The sequence below is a fragment of the Aegilops tauschii genome, chromosome 6, assembly GCF_002575655.3.
Source record: "Aegilops tauschii subsp. strangulata cultivar AL8/78 chromosome 6, Aet v6.0, whole genome shotgun sequence".
Taxonomy (NCBI): Eukaryota; Viridiplantae; Streptophyta; class Magnoliopsida; order Poales; family Poaceae; genus Aegilops; species Aegilops tauschii.
Window position 1 is genome coordinate 405,939,222 of NC_053040.3, and position 15,607 is coordinate 405,954,828.

A 15,607-nucleotide genomic window follows, 5' to 3' on the forward strand; every position below is an offset into this window, starting at 1 on the left:
TGACTTAATTAGTGGGCTTTGTTGGGTTATGCCGGGATAGGGACCAACAAAAGTGAATAGAAGTATGTTTTTTTAGGCCTTATAAATTTTTCTTCCGCCCGCAAAAAGGAAAATGTTTTGAAATTTGTTATTGTTTATGGGATAAGTGTGGTTCTTCCAGTTTTTGCTATGGCAGTCTTTAATATTCCAAAAAAGATATGTAAGCAAATTACAGATGAAATGTCTGCTTTTTGGTGGGGAGACAAGGAAGAACAAAAAAGAATGCATTGGTGGGCTTGATGGAAGATGTGTATTCCAAAGAATGGAGGAATGGGGTTCAGGGAGAGTGTTTGACAAAAAAACTACCACAATTGAGGCTCGCGTCCCACAGAACTACCACTTTTTAAAAAGTGACTGATAACTACCAAAAAATTGGAATCTCGTGACTAAAAACTACCACTTTCGAAAAATGACCAATTTAGAAGATTTAAATGTGTTTATGACATGCGGGGCCCGTCTGTCAGGGCTGACGTGGCGGGAAAGTCAACTCCGTTTATTTCGACCGTTAAGCTGACTGTTATGACAGGTGGGCCCCGCATCAACCTTCTTCTTCCTCATCCTTTCTTTCTTTTTGGCATTTCCTTGAACACCTTCCATGCATGGGAGAAAACCGTGACTTACGCTACATTTATTATCTCAAAAACAAACTGAATCCTCAAAACAAAAAGTGAATCCTTTTCGTGGGCTCACCTCGTCACGCAATTAATTGGGCTTCGATCCAAATGATGATTCTAAGACGATGCGGGCCGTGAATACACCTGGCCCCAAAAAAAACTCCGATTCCGAGTACCCCATAGGACCCAACGGTAAATGGATGCCGACCAAAGCAGCCCCACCGACCCTGTTGGTCTCGCACCATTAGGATCCCCTTCCCCGACCCAAATCGGCCGCCGCCGAGCCCTCGACCTTCGCCGGAGCCACCGAGCCAACCACCGAAGCTCCTCGAACTCCTCATCCTCCTCCGGATCGGCGCGGATCGGAGACTCCCGCGAAGCGATTCCTCCTGTCAGGCAGTGTAAGCCCTAGCTTCCCTGCGTCGCCATCGCTTTCAATCTAGATTAATCTGGTGTCGTCTGCTGCGAGTAATCGCTTACAAACCTTTGCCCTGCAAACCATCGGGACGTCGGATGTAATTTCGCTTCGAATTTGTTTGGTCTTTGATGTTTGCAGCGAGATGTCGGAGTACAAGAACGTCGTTGGGGGGAAGCTCAAGCTGAAGGGGAAACCGCTGGATGTCAAGGAGGGCGGAGTCAAGAAGAAGAATAAAAAGAAGCACCGCCGCGAGGAGTCGTCTCAAGGCGAGCACGGCGAGCTCCGCGAAGGTACTGCTCGTTTCTACACTGAAGCTGCCCCTTCTAAACACATCCGTTCAGATTGCCGACGTGATTTTATTTTTGAGTGAACATTATAGTGTCCTTTAGTGTAAGTCTAAACGGTTGATACACATCTGCTGCTTAGGTCGTTGATTGATTACCTTGTCTAAACGATGTTTTGCTTGTTTATGTATGCCTGCGACATGGGATATATTGCTAAAACAAGTGTGTGTCGATGAGCATTAGTGTGTGGTTGGGCTGGTACTGTGAGATTTTTGTTGCATCTCTGAACAACGATATGATTTTGACCCGTCTGATGGTTGGTTAATTGATAGATGGCCATTGTCTAAATGCTCTTTGTTTGTTCTGTATGTCCATGCCATTGAATATATTATGAATGATCATAACACAAATATTTACTACTCCCTCCGTAAAGAAATATAAGAGTGTTTAGATCACTAAAGTAGTGATCTAAACACTCTCATATTTCTTTACAGAGGGAGTACTTGTTTAATATGCATCTTTGCTTCCCTATGTATATTTGGCGTCAGTTGGGGTATTTTTTTTGGATACTTAGTAGTTTGTGCTTTGTAGCTGGTTGCACTGTTTTGCTGCCATGATTTCTTCTTTGATTTGGTAATAAAGTAGGAATAAACAAAACGTTGTAGTGCTGTTACTTGAGGGACTACTAATGTTATAGCTGGTAAGTGGGATTAGAGGTTGTATCTATGTGAACGGAAGCTACTTCCTAACTAAGAAGAAACATGTCTTGTGTCTTTCGTTGATGATGGTACTTGTTAGATTCAGTATTCTACAGTGAAATGTCTTTGGACCCTTGGACTAAAGGTAGTCAGATTTCCATGTCAATGCTATGACAGATTTACCGGATAGAAGATGCTAACATCTTTATCGAACTATTGGCTTCTGGACTAGCCTTTATGAAAATAGTCTCCCAAGTTTGGGCAGTCAGGCTAAATTGGGTAAAGCCGAGCCTGTCAAATAGGAACTTGTCACTTTGCAATGGCACGGTGCTGATGCTGATTTGCTGAGTGGTTGAACCTCGAGAGAAGTTGCTCTATATACTTGATTATTATGTGTATTCAAGCTTGGCATGCCTTGTCCATTTGCCCAACAACTTGACTGTCTGTATTTTTACATCTTTTATGTGTCTGTCTTTGTGTGCTACATAAGTCTTTACAATCTACAACTGCTTTCTGCCGGATATACATCACATCTAACTCGATGGTTATTCTTCAGGTGGAAGCTCTGAATTGCCAGGTGACCCTGACAATGAGTTCAGTGAAGCTGACAAGCTGGGAGAGGAAGGGAGTGCGCAAGCTGATTATGACCACCTCACCCCAGCCGAGAGGCGTTACATTGAACAGAAGCAGAAGATCGACGTACACAAGCTGGCCAAGGTGGCTGACAAGTCGCACAGGGACCGCATCCAGGACTTCAACCAGTACCTGGCAAATCTTAGTGAGCACTATGATATCCCAAAGGTCGGCCCTGGTTAATTAAGGTTAGCACGAGTGTTCCAGTGTGCTGGACCTATGCATGCAGCTCGTCAATTTCGCGTGGGTGCGCTCTGAAACAATGGATTGTGTTGTCTTTAGAGAAAAATTGAGTACCTCTGCACTTGTAAACTGATTGCACTTTATCTCTGTTCGAGGACCATGTTTAATACTTGCAAGTGTTCTGAGTACTTACTTGTAAATTGATACTTGGGTACTTCCTCCGCTCCAGTTTATAAGTCATGCTTCTCGAGTACAAGTTTGGCCAACGAAATATATGGGACATGTGCCACATGTTATACCATTGAATTCGTATTTAAAAAACCCAGTGGTATTATTTTAAGTACCCTTGTTAGATCATCCCCAACAGAAGATGTAAAATAGCTGCTGTGCCCAAAAACGGCCATTTGGGGCACTTTGGAGAGGAAAAACCGTCTCGAGCAGATGTCTTATATCTATGTGATGCCCCCTAAAGAAATTACGTCAAGCCCTAAAATTTGCTACAAGTGTTGCAATACCTCTAGCGGATGTCGCAAAACAGAAAGGGCTGCTGCGGCAGGTCTGCCAGAAAAACTCAGGCTAGCCAAATCGGCTCGCTCAGAAAAATCTTGAAACCACAGGCAACGAGGTGAGTTCACCGAGGAACCAAACGGTTGGCTTCTTTGCTGGGCTGGGCGAGGCGAGCGCTTGCTCCAAAACCAAACGTTCCCTCAATCGCCCTGGCTGAAATTTCCTAGCCGAAAAATGGAAAGGCTGGCGTGCGAACCCAATCGCACTGGCTGAAATTTCACCGTCGCCACCCCCCGGCCAATTCTCGTCACTGTGACTCCGTCAGCCACCCTCGCCGCCTGTTCCCGCTGGTCGATATGTCTGCCGCAACTCCCGAGACCGCCGCCACTCGATTCCAGTTGTTTCCCATCGTCGCCTGATACGGTCGCTGCAGCACCACCACAATTGATTTCTGTTGACTGCTTTCCCCGGCTCCCCTCCGGCCATAGAAGATCCCGGCGCGATTACGAACTATACCGACCGGAATTGAGCTCACCGCCCATTAGGGGTGACGAAATTCCTACAAGTTTCTTCTCTTTTCTTTTTTTGGTGCGACATAGGAGTTGTTTGTGATGAACTGTGTTGTGTAGATGAGCTCGCTTGAATCCTCTTCGTGGAATGGTTCCTCCTCTGAAGAGAGATGAGGACATTGTGGTGCTCACGGTTCTTCACATAGAGAAGAACAAACGGCCGAAGCAAGATGAACACCCTTTGTTGACCCTGGGTGATTCGTAGAAGAAAGCTAGATGGAGATGCTCATGAAAATCTTCAACGAGATCTCGCCGAGGAGTGGTGAACATGGAATGAGCAACAAGACAACTAGTTCTACCTCTATTTCATGTCATGTGTCATGAACACCCTTTTTTTAGGAAACGCTAACTTTATTTTCATCTACGTACCTGAAGGATTATCCAATCACGAGTTTTTTTAATTCCTCTTGTATATCGTCGTCACGCCCTTAATGATAGGTAACCCTCACCCTACTAGCTAGCCCATGAATCACAAGATCATGTGTGATGAACATTGTGTTATGATTAACTATGTAATAAACAATTTGTGTTTAATATGATGTTGTAGATTGATTAACTATGTAATAATCATGTACTATTTGTGTTTATTTGTTTTGGTAGATGAAGGAGGCCAAAATTTAAGGCACAGTTGTAGGGGAAAAGCAAAAACTTTTCTATGCCCCAAAACCTAATCAGCTATGAATAATGCACTGGGGAATCATTTACCAGCGTATACCAGAAATTGATTTACATGCAGTTCGTCTCAGATCAAACATAAAAGGTTAACTTTTTGAAATCCAGCTGTTCTGCTTAGTCACAGCACACATAAAGATCAATATCTTTCAATACGAAATGGTTCATTTACATTGCACCAAAGTAATACAACTGTACTAAAAGAATTCATACACCAGGTCACAGTAATACAACAATAATTTTATGTATGTCATTGCTAAGCATCCTGCTCAGTGTCTTGACCATCACAAGATCTTCCTAACACCTGGGAATTAGACATTCGAAACCAAGTACAATGGCAGCATTATAGCAAGCTTGTCAGCATGATGAACACACAAAATAAACCCTTCTGTCAACCTTCCACAGAACCTAGGCAAACTTCTTCAAAATTACGGGTTAGTTGCATCAGAGAAATAATTGCCATTTTTTAACCTGTGATAACTGATAATCTCCGAATCAATTAGTTATGCAAAGCAACAAAAAGCAAAGGAAAAGAGTGCATACTTTCCCTTTTGCAAAGATAAAAGAAGAAAAACCATGAGATATGATACTATTTGTTTTGCTACAAATTCAAATCAAAGCTCAGCATTTTGCTTGAAAAGGCTAGTGCAGCAAAAACTTATTACAAAGAGCACAATTCATGAGAAACAATCAGAGAACTTTGAAGACCATGTATGGTTGTATCAACATTAGATACTTCAGATTATATGACCTCCTCATTTTGTTTCTGAATGGCATAAAACAATTCTTTCATCCAGGAATCATCATACAACACAAAAAAATTGCCACAAAAAAGAAACAAATACCAACATGTGTAGGTACAAGCTACAATAAACAATCAGAGAACTTTGAAGACCATGTATGGTTGTATCAACAGCAGATACTTTCAGATCATATAATCTCCTCATTTTGCTTTTCAACTACATAAAACACTGAAACTTCAACTCAAACATCACCATCACACACTGAGAAGATATAGCAACCAACAAAGGAAGAAAATAATAACAAGAGAACTTTGAAGACCATGTATGGATATCATTTTGCTTCATAACAACTTTAACATGCATTTCCTTCCTCAGGTTACATCAAGAATGAAGAAAAGAGTTATGAGAAACAATCAGAGAACTATGAAGACCATGTATGGTTGTATCCACATTAGATACTTCAGATCATATAATCTCCTCACTTTGCTTTTCAACCACATAAAACACTGTAACTTGGACTCAAGCATTACCATCGAACAATGGAAAGCTATAGACACCAACAAAGGACATAGACATCAGTAAGATGTAAACACAAAATAAGTCAAGCAATCAGAGAACTTTGAAGATCATGTATGGATGTATGGAGCATTTCATTTGTGCACCATGTTTAACATCACATGATCATAATAACAGAACTACTCTACATACGATTTTTTTTGTTACGATTTATGTACGATAGTCAATCTAATGGTTCTGCTGCACTTTGATTTATTCATGAATGGTGTGATCAGTACTGTCATATGAAAATCCTGCCAACTAACAAGAAAGCAGAAATGTACAAAGTAAAGGTGCAGTAATGCACAAGGGAACACCAACAAATAAAGCATATATATATATATATATATATATATATATATATATATATATATATTATTAATTTTTTTGAAACAACAAGCATTTTGACACAAAATGCACAGCTATCTTGACAAGCATATTAGAGCAAACATGTCTATCATTGCAGGCAAGAAATGTGGGATAGATTTAGTAGACAAACAGCATGTTGGCCATTCATCTGTGGATCTATCTCTACGGTTGTCTGGCCGCTGCTGCTCCAAGGAGCAGCTTTTCCTTTCTGCACCAGTGTTATATCCTACTAGCATGACAAGTAGGACAATACAACACACAGGTGCAACATAGACACTGCATACTGGATATTTGTGCAACGCTTAATTATCCTATGACACTAAAATATAGGAAAATAACAACCAGAAATGTGAGATAGAATTAGTAGACAAGCAGCAGATTAGCCATTCATCTGTGGATCTATCTCTACGGTTGTCTGGCCGCTGAAGCTCCAAGGAGCAGCTTTTCCTTTCTGCACCAGTGTTATATCCTACTAGCACGGCAAGTAAGTAGGACAATACAACCCACAAGTGCAACATAGACACTACATACTGGATATTTGTGCAATGCTAAATTACCCTATGTCTCTAAAATACAGGAAAATAACCATTAGAAATGTGAGATAGAATTAGTAGACAAGCAGCAGATTAGCCATTCATCTGTGGATCTATCTCTACGGTTGTCTGGCCGCTGCTGCTCCGAGGAACAGCTTTTCCTTTGTGCACCAGTGTTATATCCTACTAGCACAGCTAGAAAGTAGGATAATACAATACACAGGTGCAACATAGATACATACTGGATATTTGTTCAATGATAAACTGGCCTATGACACTAAAATACAGGAAAATACTCATCAGAAATGTGAGATAGAATTAGTAGACAAGCAGCAGATTAGCCATTCATCTGTGGATCTATCTCTACGGTTGTCTGGCCGCTGCTGCTTCAAGGAACAGCTTTTCATTTTGCACCAATGTAAATACCCCACAAACACGGTCAGAGAGGAGGGTAAAAGAAACAGAGGTGCAACAATTCTCACTTCTGATCATATCTCCTCATTTTGCTTCACAGTAGCTTAAAACATGCATTTTCCTCCGCCAACATCAAGATTCAAGAAAGAGTGTAAACATATTGCAAAGAAGAAAAGAAAAATGTAAATCTACTTATTACCATCTGGATAAGTGGGCTGGCTGTAAGCACAAGTAATCAAAAAACTTGAAACATGATTTTTTTTTTTCTCGGGCAACATCCAAATCCAAGAAAGAGTGTACACATATTGCAAGAAAAATACCAAGGTAAATCTAGATCGGCGCCAATTGGATAAAGGGTATCCACAGTAGTACATTTTTCAGATGTGTTGACTGCCTTGCCATTACCTCTAACAGAAATCTGGTCAAATAACACAGCTAACTACACATGAGAGATTTGAGCATGAAGCGATCAGAGAACTTTGAAGACCATGTAGGTAATATCCACAGTATAAATTCAGATGATTTCGCCTCCTCATTTCGCTTCTAAACAACTGTAACATCATCATGTGCTCGATAAAATGACCTAAACAGACTAAACGAATCCAAACTATAGAACACCAAGGTGAATGTGGACAGAAAAATTGATTCCGAGGAAAATCGCTGGCTTCCACAGAAGTAACATAGCTCCGGTCCAACTGGATTGATGTTGCACCCATAGATACCCTTTTCCCGCAGTTTTCCCTGCTCCGAAGCTCAACAGCGCAGGGGGCTAATGGTGCGAGTTAACCATAACAAAACCATCAAATCCAAGAAACGATAGAAAGAAGAGCATGTGCTCTAGCAATTAGCACTCAAAAGTGGCCAAGATGCAACCAAACGCGATGAACAAACGAAAAATAAGCAAAAGCTGGAGATCTGAGAGACGTTCCGCTAAGCTGTCGCTGGCGGCGGCTAGGGTTACAAGGGTTCGAGGAGACGAGGGTTTGTCTCTGCGGTACATATCGGCAGGATGGGGAGGGAACGAGTCGTCCAAGATATAGATGGGCTGGGCTTACGACTTTAGACTTAACTGGGCCAGCTCTCCATCCGCTCGACTTAACTGGGCCAGCTCGCCATCCGCTCTGGTCCATATGGTTGGGCTCGTAGGAAGGCGATACATGAGCAACAATTCCAGCCACTCAAAAAAAAAAGAGCAACAATTCCAGCCACTCAAAAAAAAAAGAGCAACAATTCCAAAGCCCGCTCTCTACATTCTCTTCCTTGCTGATCTTCAATTGCTACCAGCTGAGAAGGCCATTCAACCTGGTAACCCTCGCCGGCCAGCTCGTAGTGGGTGGCAGGCTCCAGCTATCGGGGACACGGATCCTTTGACGTGGCTAACTCTGCCTTACCCTGCCTTTGGGTAGCTGGCAAGTGGGCCCCATGCTTTGGCGGGACCCATGTGTCAGTGTCTCAATGGCAGGTTAGTCAACGTCAGGGATCCTCGTCCCAGCTATCGGATGTGCCAAGATTTATGTAGATGGTGGAGTCGACAGAGGAGTAGAAAGGGGCGGTCAGTGCGGTTTGCCGCGACGCGAACGGAGTATATTTGGGAGCATCTTCGGTGGTGTTTGAAGGCCTCACACATCCAACAACACTGGAGGCAATAGCATGCAGCGAAGCAATGTCCCTTGCTTTTGATCTAAACCTTACGAGGGTGCAAATAGCCACTGATTGTCTCCAAGCGGTCCGCAATGTCAAAGAGGTCAATCTTTGCAGCTATGGAGTGATCATCAAGGAAATTTTAATGAAGAAGGTGATGTTTTCAGAGGTTTCAGTTAGCCATGAATATAGAGCTTGCAATGTAGAAGCACACAGTCTTGTGAAAGCTGCTACTTCTTTGGAGAGTGGGCGTCATATTTGGCTCCCCTCACCCCCACCCATAGCTTGTATCCCTATAAACATTGTTTAAATAAAGCTATATGGTAATCTAAAAAAACCTGTGAGATAACTCCCCCCCTAAAAAAAATGTGAGATATTCTTTCCAAAAAAGAAAAACCAGTGATATTCTTTCGGAAAAAAAGGAGAAAAGAGCTCATTTTGCATAGAAATTAGAATGGATTCTGCTTTAGTGATTTTGTTATGCATCATCACACAAGATGGCATGGTAGTGAGCAGCTCAGCCCCACTTCACAAAAAACTCGCTCGTCTGATTCACATGTGCATATATACAAGAACCAGAGGTTCACAAATTCACAGTGATGGAAATGAAACGAGCAATTAAACACCGTAAGTATACAACATGCTTCTGTTTTAATGGATCACCAGCAGTACGTGTGACAAGGAGTCTCTAAATCTCCACGGACATATAGGTCGCCGAGTAATCGGGCATCCTGTGCAGCCGCGTGAGGATGCCCTCGGCGGCCTGCTTGACGCCGGCGTCGCCCTTGTGGAAGGCGCTCACCAGCGCCGCCGGCAGCACCCTGTCCCCGGTCACCTCCCTCACGCACCGGTCGTCGCCGTGCGCCAGGAACTTGTCCACCATGCAGAAGCACTTCTGCCACAGCACGTTCTCCCTGTGCTGCCTCAGCGCCCCGAGCACGCGCCGAGGGGCGTCCAGCTCCGCGAGGACGGCCACGCTCCTCTCCACGTCCACCCGGTCGTCGACGAGCGTGCACAGCGCTCCCAGCGCGGCCTCCACGACCCGGGGGCTGTCGCTCTCGAGACTGCCAAGGAGGCCCTCGACGGTGCCGGCCTCGAGGAGGCAGAAGGACGTCACCGTGGAGCAGACTCCCCGGTGCACCGGGCAGACGGGTTGTTGGTGTTGGAGGGTCTTGTTGCCTTGCGCCCTTGTGGTCATTAGGCGCTTCAGCATTGTTTTCTTCTTTGGCCGTGGGCCCTCCTCCGGCAGCATCTGCGACAGCTTGATGGACTGGTAGCTGAGGTTTTCTAGCCCCACGGCGGCGAGCCGCTGCACCTCAGCGCTTCCGGCAGCTCCGGCGAGGAGTTCAGTCAGCACTGAGGCCAAGCTGTGGTCCATCACTTCCTTCAGAACGGTCGGGTTGTACAGCGTCGCGGTGAGCCGCACCAGCGAGCCCACCAGACCCTCCATGTACTGTACCGCGTACCTGCTCCTTCTCTTTGCGCTGCTCTGCATCTCTTCTATCCCGCTCAGTAGAACCGCCACGGCGCCCTCCTGCACCAGTGCAAGGTTGAGCGAGATGTTTCGGTGTGGTAGCCTTGAGAGGAGTGTCACCGAAGCAGCATGCCGCTCGGTGATTTGCCTGGCGTGGCTGATGCTTCTGACTAGCCTGCCCGGCTGCCCCTGCGTCTTGCAGAGCCTCTCGGCGATGGTGTGGCCAATGTGCGCAGACAGAGTAATGAGCAGCCTCGTCGCAGCAATGCTAAGCGCCTCCATTGGGGAGCTCATGAGCTCCACAATGGCATGGCCGCGGTGGTTCTCCCTGACGACTGAGACCATGACATCCAGGGGCTTGGCGAATGCGGTGAGCGCGAGTAGTAGGCGGATGATGCTGAGGTTGAAGTCGTCGGGTACGAAGCACTTGAGCATGCACACAAAGTTATAGATGCAATACTTGGACGTGAGGACGTGGCCTTCCTTGTTCACCACGGTGGTGTCTGGATCAATGCCGGACTCAACAATGTTGGCTAGGGCGGTGGCAGCCTTGGCCTTGTAGCTCTCGGGTTCGTCATCTATCTTCCTTATGAAAAGCTCCTCGACCATGACCAGGACAGCACCTGCCTCAACGAGCACCTTGCTGTTGGGGTGGTGCGAGGAAAGCTGGACCAGCACATCGAGTGCTGCCTTATGGACCACCGTGTTGCAACTGCGCACCATCTTGATGAGGACGCCCGACGTGCTCTCGGTGATTTCAATGGTGACTTCCTGGTATAGGACCAACTCGCTTAGGTAGCTGATCATCTCCATCTGCACCTCTTCTGGACCTGTTTTGGAATCTTCATGTCAGCTTAAAGTTCAATTAATTATAGGAGCAAGAGGCCCTGAGTCTCAAAACCCTTATTTGGGATGTTATAAGTTGAGGCAATCCTAACATGTGCAGCTGTAGTGGAACAACTATTAAATGACAAGAGGGTTTATACTTTTTGAAAATCTAGGTGGTTCAAATACAATCAGACTTGCAAGAAAACAATAGCAAATATGCTCTCTCACTGTGCTTAACTAGCATAACACACTTCAATGAACCAAAACAAGTTATGAAATTTCTTCAGAGGCATACCTTCAACAAGATGACTCCAAAGGGGTCCTAGGTAGCCACTTTCGGCCATGTACTTGATGTTCTTTGGACACTTTTCCAGGTTCTTGAGGACTGCTCCAGATTTCTCAGCAGCAACTGGATCATCAGAATCATTAATCTTCATTGCGGTGAGAATCAGAATACTTCCAGCAGTTGACCCAATATTCTCCAGCAATAACTGAGACTCTGAAAGCTCTAGCAAGAAAGAGACAGCCGCGTGCCTTTCATCAATAGTACTACTTGACAGTAGCTTAACTGTCCTGGCAATGGCCTTGGTTTTTCCAACGATTTCCTGTAATATGCAGCAATTGTTAAAATTCCATTATAATATGCAGCACAAACTTGGTGCCAAGCAGCCGATCAGTTAAGTACTTGCGTATGCTATTCTAAATTGCAGATGAGTTTACGTAGGGACACAAAGTTCCTTCTTACCCTTCCTTCTTCATCCTTAACTAACAAGGACAAAAGCTCCAATGTGTCAAGCCGAATCTGTTCATTGTGGTTGTCCAACAAACGTGATAGGACCTTGGTGACACCAATTTTATGCATCAGCTCCTTGTTCTTCCCCCTCAGCTTGGCCAGCGATTTCAGCTCATGTATGGCCTCGAGCACCATAGCCTCACTAGTCGACAAAGAGAGCGCAGTTCGCGCAACTCTAATCCGCATTGCCTCATTCCTCATTTCCCATTCTGCAATCACACTCTTCAGGGAAGCATTACTCATCACTGCCTTACTCTGCAATGGAGCTTTTGTGACAGGGCAGCAGACAGGTTCCAAACTGTCTGCAGACCTCTCAAAATGCTCCTCTATGGCTCTCCTGTCATATGTCACACCGCCCTCTGTCATCACAGGATCAGTCATCACCTCTTTTGTCAGTGGACAGAAGAATCCATCATATACAGGCTCAACATATTCCGTGACCTCTGGGAGAGAGTTAAACGTCTGCCCGCCAAATTCATGTGATTCATGGTACATTCCCTGCAGAAAGTCCACCAGCCTCGGCATGTCACTCTCGTAGACAGACCTCCTATTGGGTATGTCGGTCACTGCATTCATGGACATAGCAACATCAGTGTAGCCCCTCCTTGAATTTGACTTCATTGCCACGTCAGTGTAAGCATTGTTGCCAAGTGCTGATGCTGGTATCCTGCCAAGATGATCACATATGTTCTGAATGACACTCTCCAGGTCATGAGCTATGCTTTGCATCTCATCATCTGTGAGTTGCAGCGCTCTTCCTCTGCACCTTACAGTGAGGTCTTTAGCAAGGTTGACACTGGCAAATAGAGATTCCAGTATCTGTGTCATATTGGTTGGGGCCCTGCGAGCTGTTTGACGCTCCATTATGGCCTTGCTAGACGCCATGGAGTCCTCTTGGCTAACATCAGCAGTGGGTACTATCAACATGACTGCATATCCAAACAGAAGCAGACAACAACAATGCAAATTGTCGTTCAGATATGAGAGATAATTATATGCTATAAAAAAAACAGTGTGACATATTGGAGCAGATGCATAGAACCTGAAGATCGAAGATTTTACAGAACAACCAAAATCATTGTAAGGGCATAAGTAGAAGGCTTAAGCGACTCAACGATTACTCAGAGTAGACCTGTATTTGTTTTTGGCATTACCATCTGGTGCTCCTCTAGTCCTCTTATAGCGTGACTATTTTTCTAACTGCCTAAACTAGAGATGTAAAGGCAACAGCCTTTTCTGCCTGAAGTATATCGATCACAAAAGACGCCTAAAAACCATGAAATTGTAATCCTTAGGGAGGCAAAGCATAATTTGATTACTCCGAGAACAGAAATCTTCTTGACAAAAGGATAATATGTTCTCCCCAGGAGCACTTATTGCCATGTCCCTCCACAAAGCCTCCAAACGAATAATCTCTCCAAACAAACGAATGAAGACTACAGCTATAATAAAGAACCTTACCTGTATCCATAACACCCAAGAGATTTGAGCACTGCGACTCTGTGTGGACTGTAGAGGAGTTATAGAATGAGCGGCTTTGCCTCCTTTTTCGCCAGAACAGCACCCGCTGTATCTCCTCTGAAGCACATTCTACGACAGAAGAATGCACATATAGAAGACCCAGCAAAATGGGTGAACTATGTGACCCCTTTTAATACTGGACTTATTTATCACAGGAAAGGACTGTTGATGATGCTATCCACATAAAAGAAGAACACAATCAATGAGTGACAGTCTTGGTGATGGAATGAAATATTTCTGCAAGCAAGAAGTATGAAGTTCTTAATAGGAACAAAGTTAGGTGATAGGTAGGTTTGGCAAGCTAACCCGAAAGAACCTAATGACAATGCCATCCTTATCGCTGAAAACTATATAGCATAGATTAATGGGAAATTGGGATTGGTAAGCATGCCCCTCCAAAGTCTGCTGTTATGAAGTATGCCATTGGATGTTGCAGTGGAATGTCATACTCAGGTACAGCAATTCAAAAGTGATAGCTTTGCTGTTGCATGGTTCCATTTTCCCCTAGATTAATAGAGGATAGCAGTCGATACCATCAGCAGCCAAAAAGTCATAACGCCTGATTGCCACAACTCAGTATGAAGTAATGGATGTTTAAAATAAACAAATAAATAAAAAGATGCAGATTATAGTCACAGGTGATAGCGACAGCAATCTTCTTTGAACAATTTAGACTGGGCTAAAACGTAAGCACTTGAAAAATGGCACCACAACTAACCCGTCATCATAATATAAAACATCTAGGCAGGTTTGAACTAATGTCTTCAGAATTCTCTAGGACTAAATCCACTGAAGTCAGCACAAGTTCAACTGCATAAGCTACTTCTCACAAATTTAAGCTTGTGAAACAAAGGGATATATAGAGATTATTCCATAGTCCCACAAATGAAACTGAGGGACGGACTCGTACCAAACCTTTACTGGCTACTGCTATTTATGATAATATGCTCAGATGTAGACTTGGAGCGGATGCAACAAAGTCAGGTTATAGCTATGAAAACAGCATCACAGACACAATGAATGTTGATCGTTGAACAACCATAGAATAAGGGTGGCGGCATGACAAAAGGGCAGATTCTTTTTGTAAGCATCTATCAAAATGCTGAAGTCACAGCTTTGCACGCATCAACCAAATTGCTGAAGTCAATAGCGTGCACCAGTCTAAGACAAAACTAGTCAACTACCGTGTACCAAATCCAAATGCATCGCGCGGCCATGATATTCTACGACTGTGCGGCGGATACCGGAGGGAGGTACCGGAGGCTGCGGACGGAGGTGCTCCCGGGGCCCAAAGCCCGGCAGGGCGGCGCGGCGGAGCTCATCCGGCTCCGGCTTGGGCTCTAGGTTTCTCGTCATTTCGAGCTAAGAGTTGAAACTGGCTCCACACACGCGCGGAAGCGCGCGCCACGGGGCCGCCGTGGCGTACGCCTGCTTTTCGCGGACGGACGGCGGAGACCGACCCCTCCTTCGCCGCCGCCGCTGTGTGACCCCTCGGCGCGGCGAGGCGGAGTCCCGGGCGGATCGGGAGATTTTGCCCAGTCCGAAACCAGGCCTGACCAAGCCCAGCGATCCACACGGCCCATGTCTTCTTAAGATGTAGAGCCCAACACAAATAACCATCCACTGCAACACACTTTCTCTCAAAAAATAGAATATCCACTGCAGCGCACACTTAATCTGAATGAAAAGACTCGAAAAAAAAACCTAATCTGAATGAAAAAACACTGCAGCACACACAATAGAATACCGTCTTTAGTGCTGTAAAAAAAACTTTAAGCTCAAACTTGCCTTCCGACACTTAAAAAGAAACTTCTTTCGGACGTACTTCAAAAAGAAAATTTGAGTTTTGACAGCGTGGGCACTCACGGAAAGTCACATTTGCCAGGCCAAACCCACTAGAACAGGATCCGACCTGACCAAAACATAACTACAATTGAAGGGTATTGGTGGCGCACACATATTGTCATTGGTGGGTATCGGTTATGTTACGGTGACGACGGTGCAGGAATAGGGCGAAGTGGGCGTCCCCCCCCTCCTTGTGTTTTTTCGCCGCCATGTAGGTGAAAAAAATGGGAAGGCTGGATCAGTGTACAGCCCTATAGGACCTGTCCTTTCACGG

At 44.8% G+C, this 15,607-nt stretch overlaps 2 protein-coding genes and 8 non-coding genes across 12 annotated transcripts; 1 reads left to right on the forward strand and 9 right to left on the reverse strand.

The window, feature by feature from the left end:
* The first annotated feature begins 823 nt into the window (after positions 1-823).
* LOC109749980 (uncharacterized) lies at positions 824-3,125 on the forward strand. Its single transcript, XM_020308921.4, has 3 exons — positions 824-1,054; positions 1,210-1,361; positions 2,610-3,125. Exons 2-3 carry the CDS (start codon positions 1,214-1,216, stop codon positions 2,867-2,869), a joined length of 408 nt encoding a protein of 135 aa, XP_020164510.1. The 5' UTR covers positions 824-1,054; positions 1,210-1,213; the 3' UTR covers positions 2,870-3,125.
* A 2,177-nt stretch (positions 3,126-5,302) lies between these two features.
* On the reverse strand, positions 5,303-5,382 carry LOC120967599 (small nucleolar RNA R160). The gene has a single exon (XR_005761329.1). It is a non-coding gene; the product is annotated as a small nucleolar RNA R160 (small nucleolar RNA).
* Positions 5,383-5,489: 107 nt separating this feature from the next.
* LOC120967601 (small nucleolar RNA R160) lies at positions 5,490-5,570 on the reverse strand. Its single transcript, XR_005761331.1, has one exon. It is a non-coding gene; the product is annotated as a small nucleolar RNA R160 (small nucleolar RNA).
* A 198-nt stretch (positions 5,571-5,768) lies between these two features.
* LOC120967600 (small nucleolar RNA R160) lies at positions 5,769-5,848 on the reverse strand. Its single transcript, XR_005761330.1, has one exon. It is a non-coding gene; the product is annotated as a small nucleolar RNA R160 (small nucleolar RNA).
* A 538-nt stretch (positions 5,849-6,386) lies between these two features.
* LOC120967700 (small nucleolar RNA snoR143) lies at positions 6,387-6,552 on the reverse strand. The gene has a single exon (XR_005761425.1). It is a non-coding gene; the product is annotated as a small nucleolar RNA snoR143 (small nucleolar RNA).
* Positions 6,553-6,629: 77 nt separating this feature from the next.
* Positions 6,630-6,793, reverse strand: LOC120967699 (small nucleolar RNA snoR143). The gene has a single exon (XR_005761424.1). It is a non-coding gene; the product is annotated as a small nucleolar RNA snoR143 (small nucleolar RNA).
* An 83-nt stretch (positions 6,794-6,876) lies between these two features.
* Positions 6,877-7,046, reverse strand: LOC120967697 (small nucleolar RNA snoR143). Its single transcript, XR_005761422.1, has one exon. It is a non-coding gene; the product is annotated as a small nucleolar RNA snoR143 (small nucleolar RNA).
* A 74-nt stretch (positions 7,047-7,120) lies between these two features.
* Positions 7,121-7,289, reverse strand: LOC120967701 (small nucleolar RNA snoR143). The gene has a single exon (XR_005761426.1). It is a non-coding gene; the product is annotated as a small nucleolar RNA snoR143 (small nucleolar RNA).
* Positions 7,290-7,695: 406 nt separating this feature from the next.
* Positions 7,696-7,773, reverse strand: LOC120967602 (small nucleolar RNA R160). The gene has a single exon (XR_005761332.1). It is a non-coding gene; the product is annotated as a small nucleolar RNA R160 (small nucleolar RNA).
* A 1,626-nt stretch (positions 7,774-9,399) lies between these two features.
* On the reverse strand, positions 9,400-15,057 carry LOC109749977 (putative U-box domain-containing protein 42). 3 transcript variants are annotated; one of them, XM_020308918.4, is made up of 5 exons: positions 14,746-15,057; positions 13,429-13,662; positions 11,920-12,896; positions 11,470-11,779; positions 9,400-11,176 (listed from the first exon to the last, which is right to left on the reverse strand). In XM_020308918.4, the coding sequence occupies exons 2-5, from the start codon at positions 13,436-13,438 to the stop codon at positions 9,561-9,563; spliced, it is 2,913 nt and encodes a 970-aa protein (XP_020164507.1). In that variant the 5' UTR covers positions 13,439-13,662; positions 14,746-15,057; the 3' UTR covers positions 9,400-9,560. The 3 variants fall into 3 exon arrangements, with proteins under 3 accessions (XP_020164507.1, XP_020164505.1, XP_040248695.1); XM_020308916.4 differs by having other exon boundaries at positions 13,429-13,725; positions 14,746-15,003; XM_040392761.3 differs by lacking the exon at positions 13,429-13,662 and having other exon boundaries at positions 14,746-14,948.
* Between the last annotated feature and the right edge of the window lie 550 nt (positions 15,058-15,607).

Bases quoted from the DNA above. Each gene is read 5' to 3' on its own strand.
- LOC109749980 (XM_020308921.4), top strand. From the start codon at position 1,214: ATGTCGGAGTACAAGAACGTCGTTGGGGGGAAGCTCAAGCTGAAGGGG. The intron at 1,362-2,609 runs GTACTGCTCGTT...GTTATTCTTCAG, and splicing joins GCACGGCGAGCTCCGCGAAG to GTGGAAGCTCTGAATTGCCA.
- LOC109749977 (XM_020308918.4), bottom strand. The intron at 11,780-11,919 runs GTAAGAAGGAAC...TGCATATTACAG, and splicing joins TTAAGGATGAAGAAGGAAGG to GAAATCGTTGGAAAAACCAA. The intron at 11,177-11,469 runs GTATGCCTCTGA...ATTCCAAAACAG, and splicing joins TTGGAGTCATCTTGTTGAAG to GTCCAGAAGAGGTGCAGATG.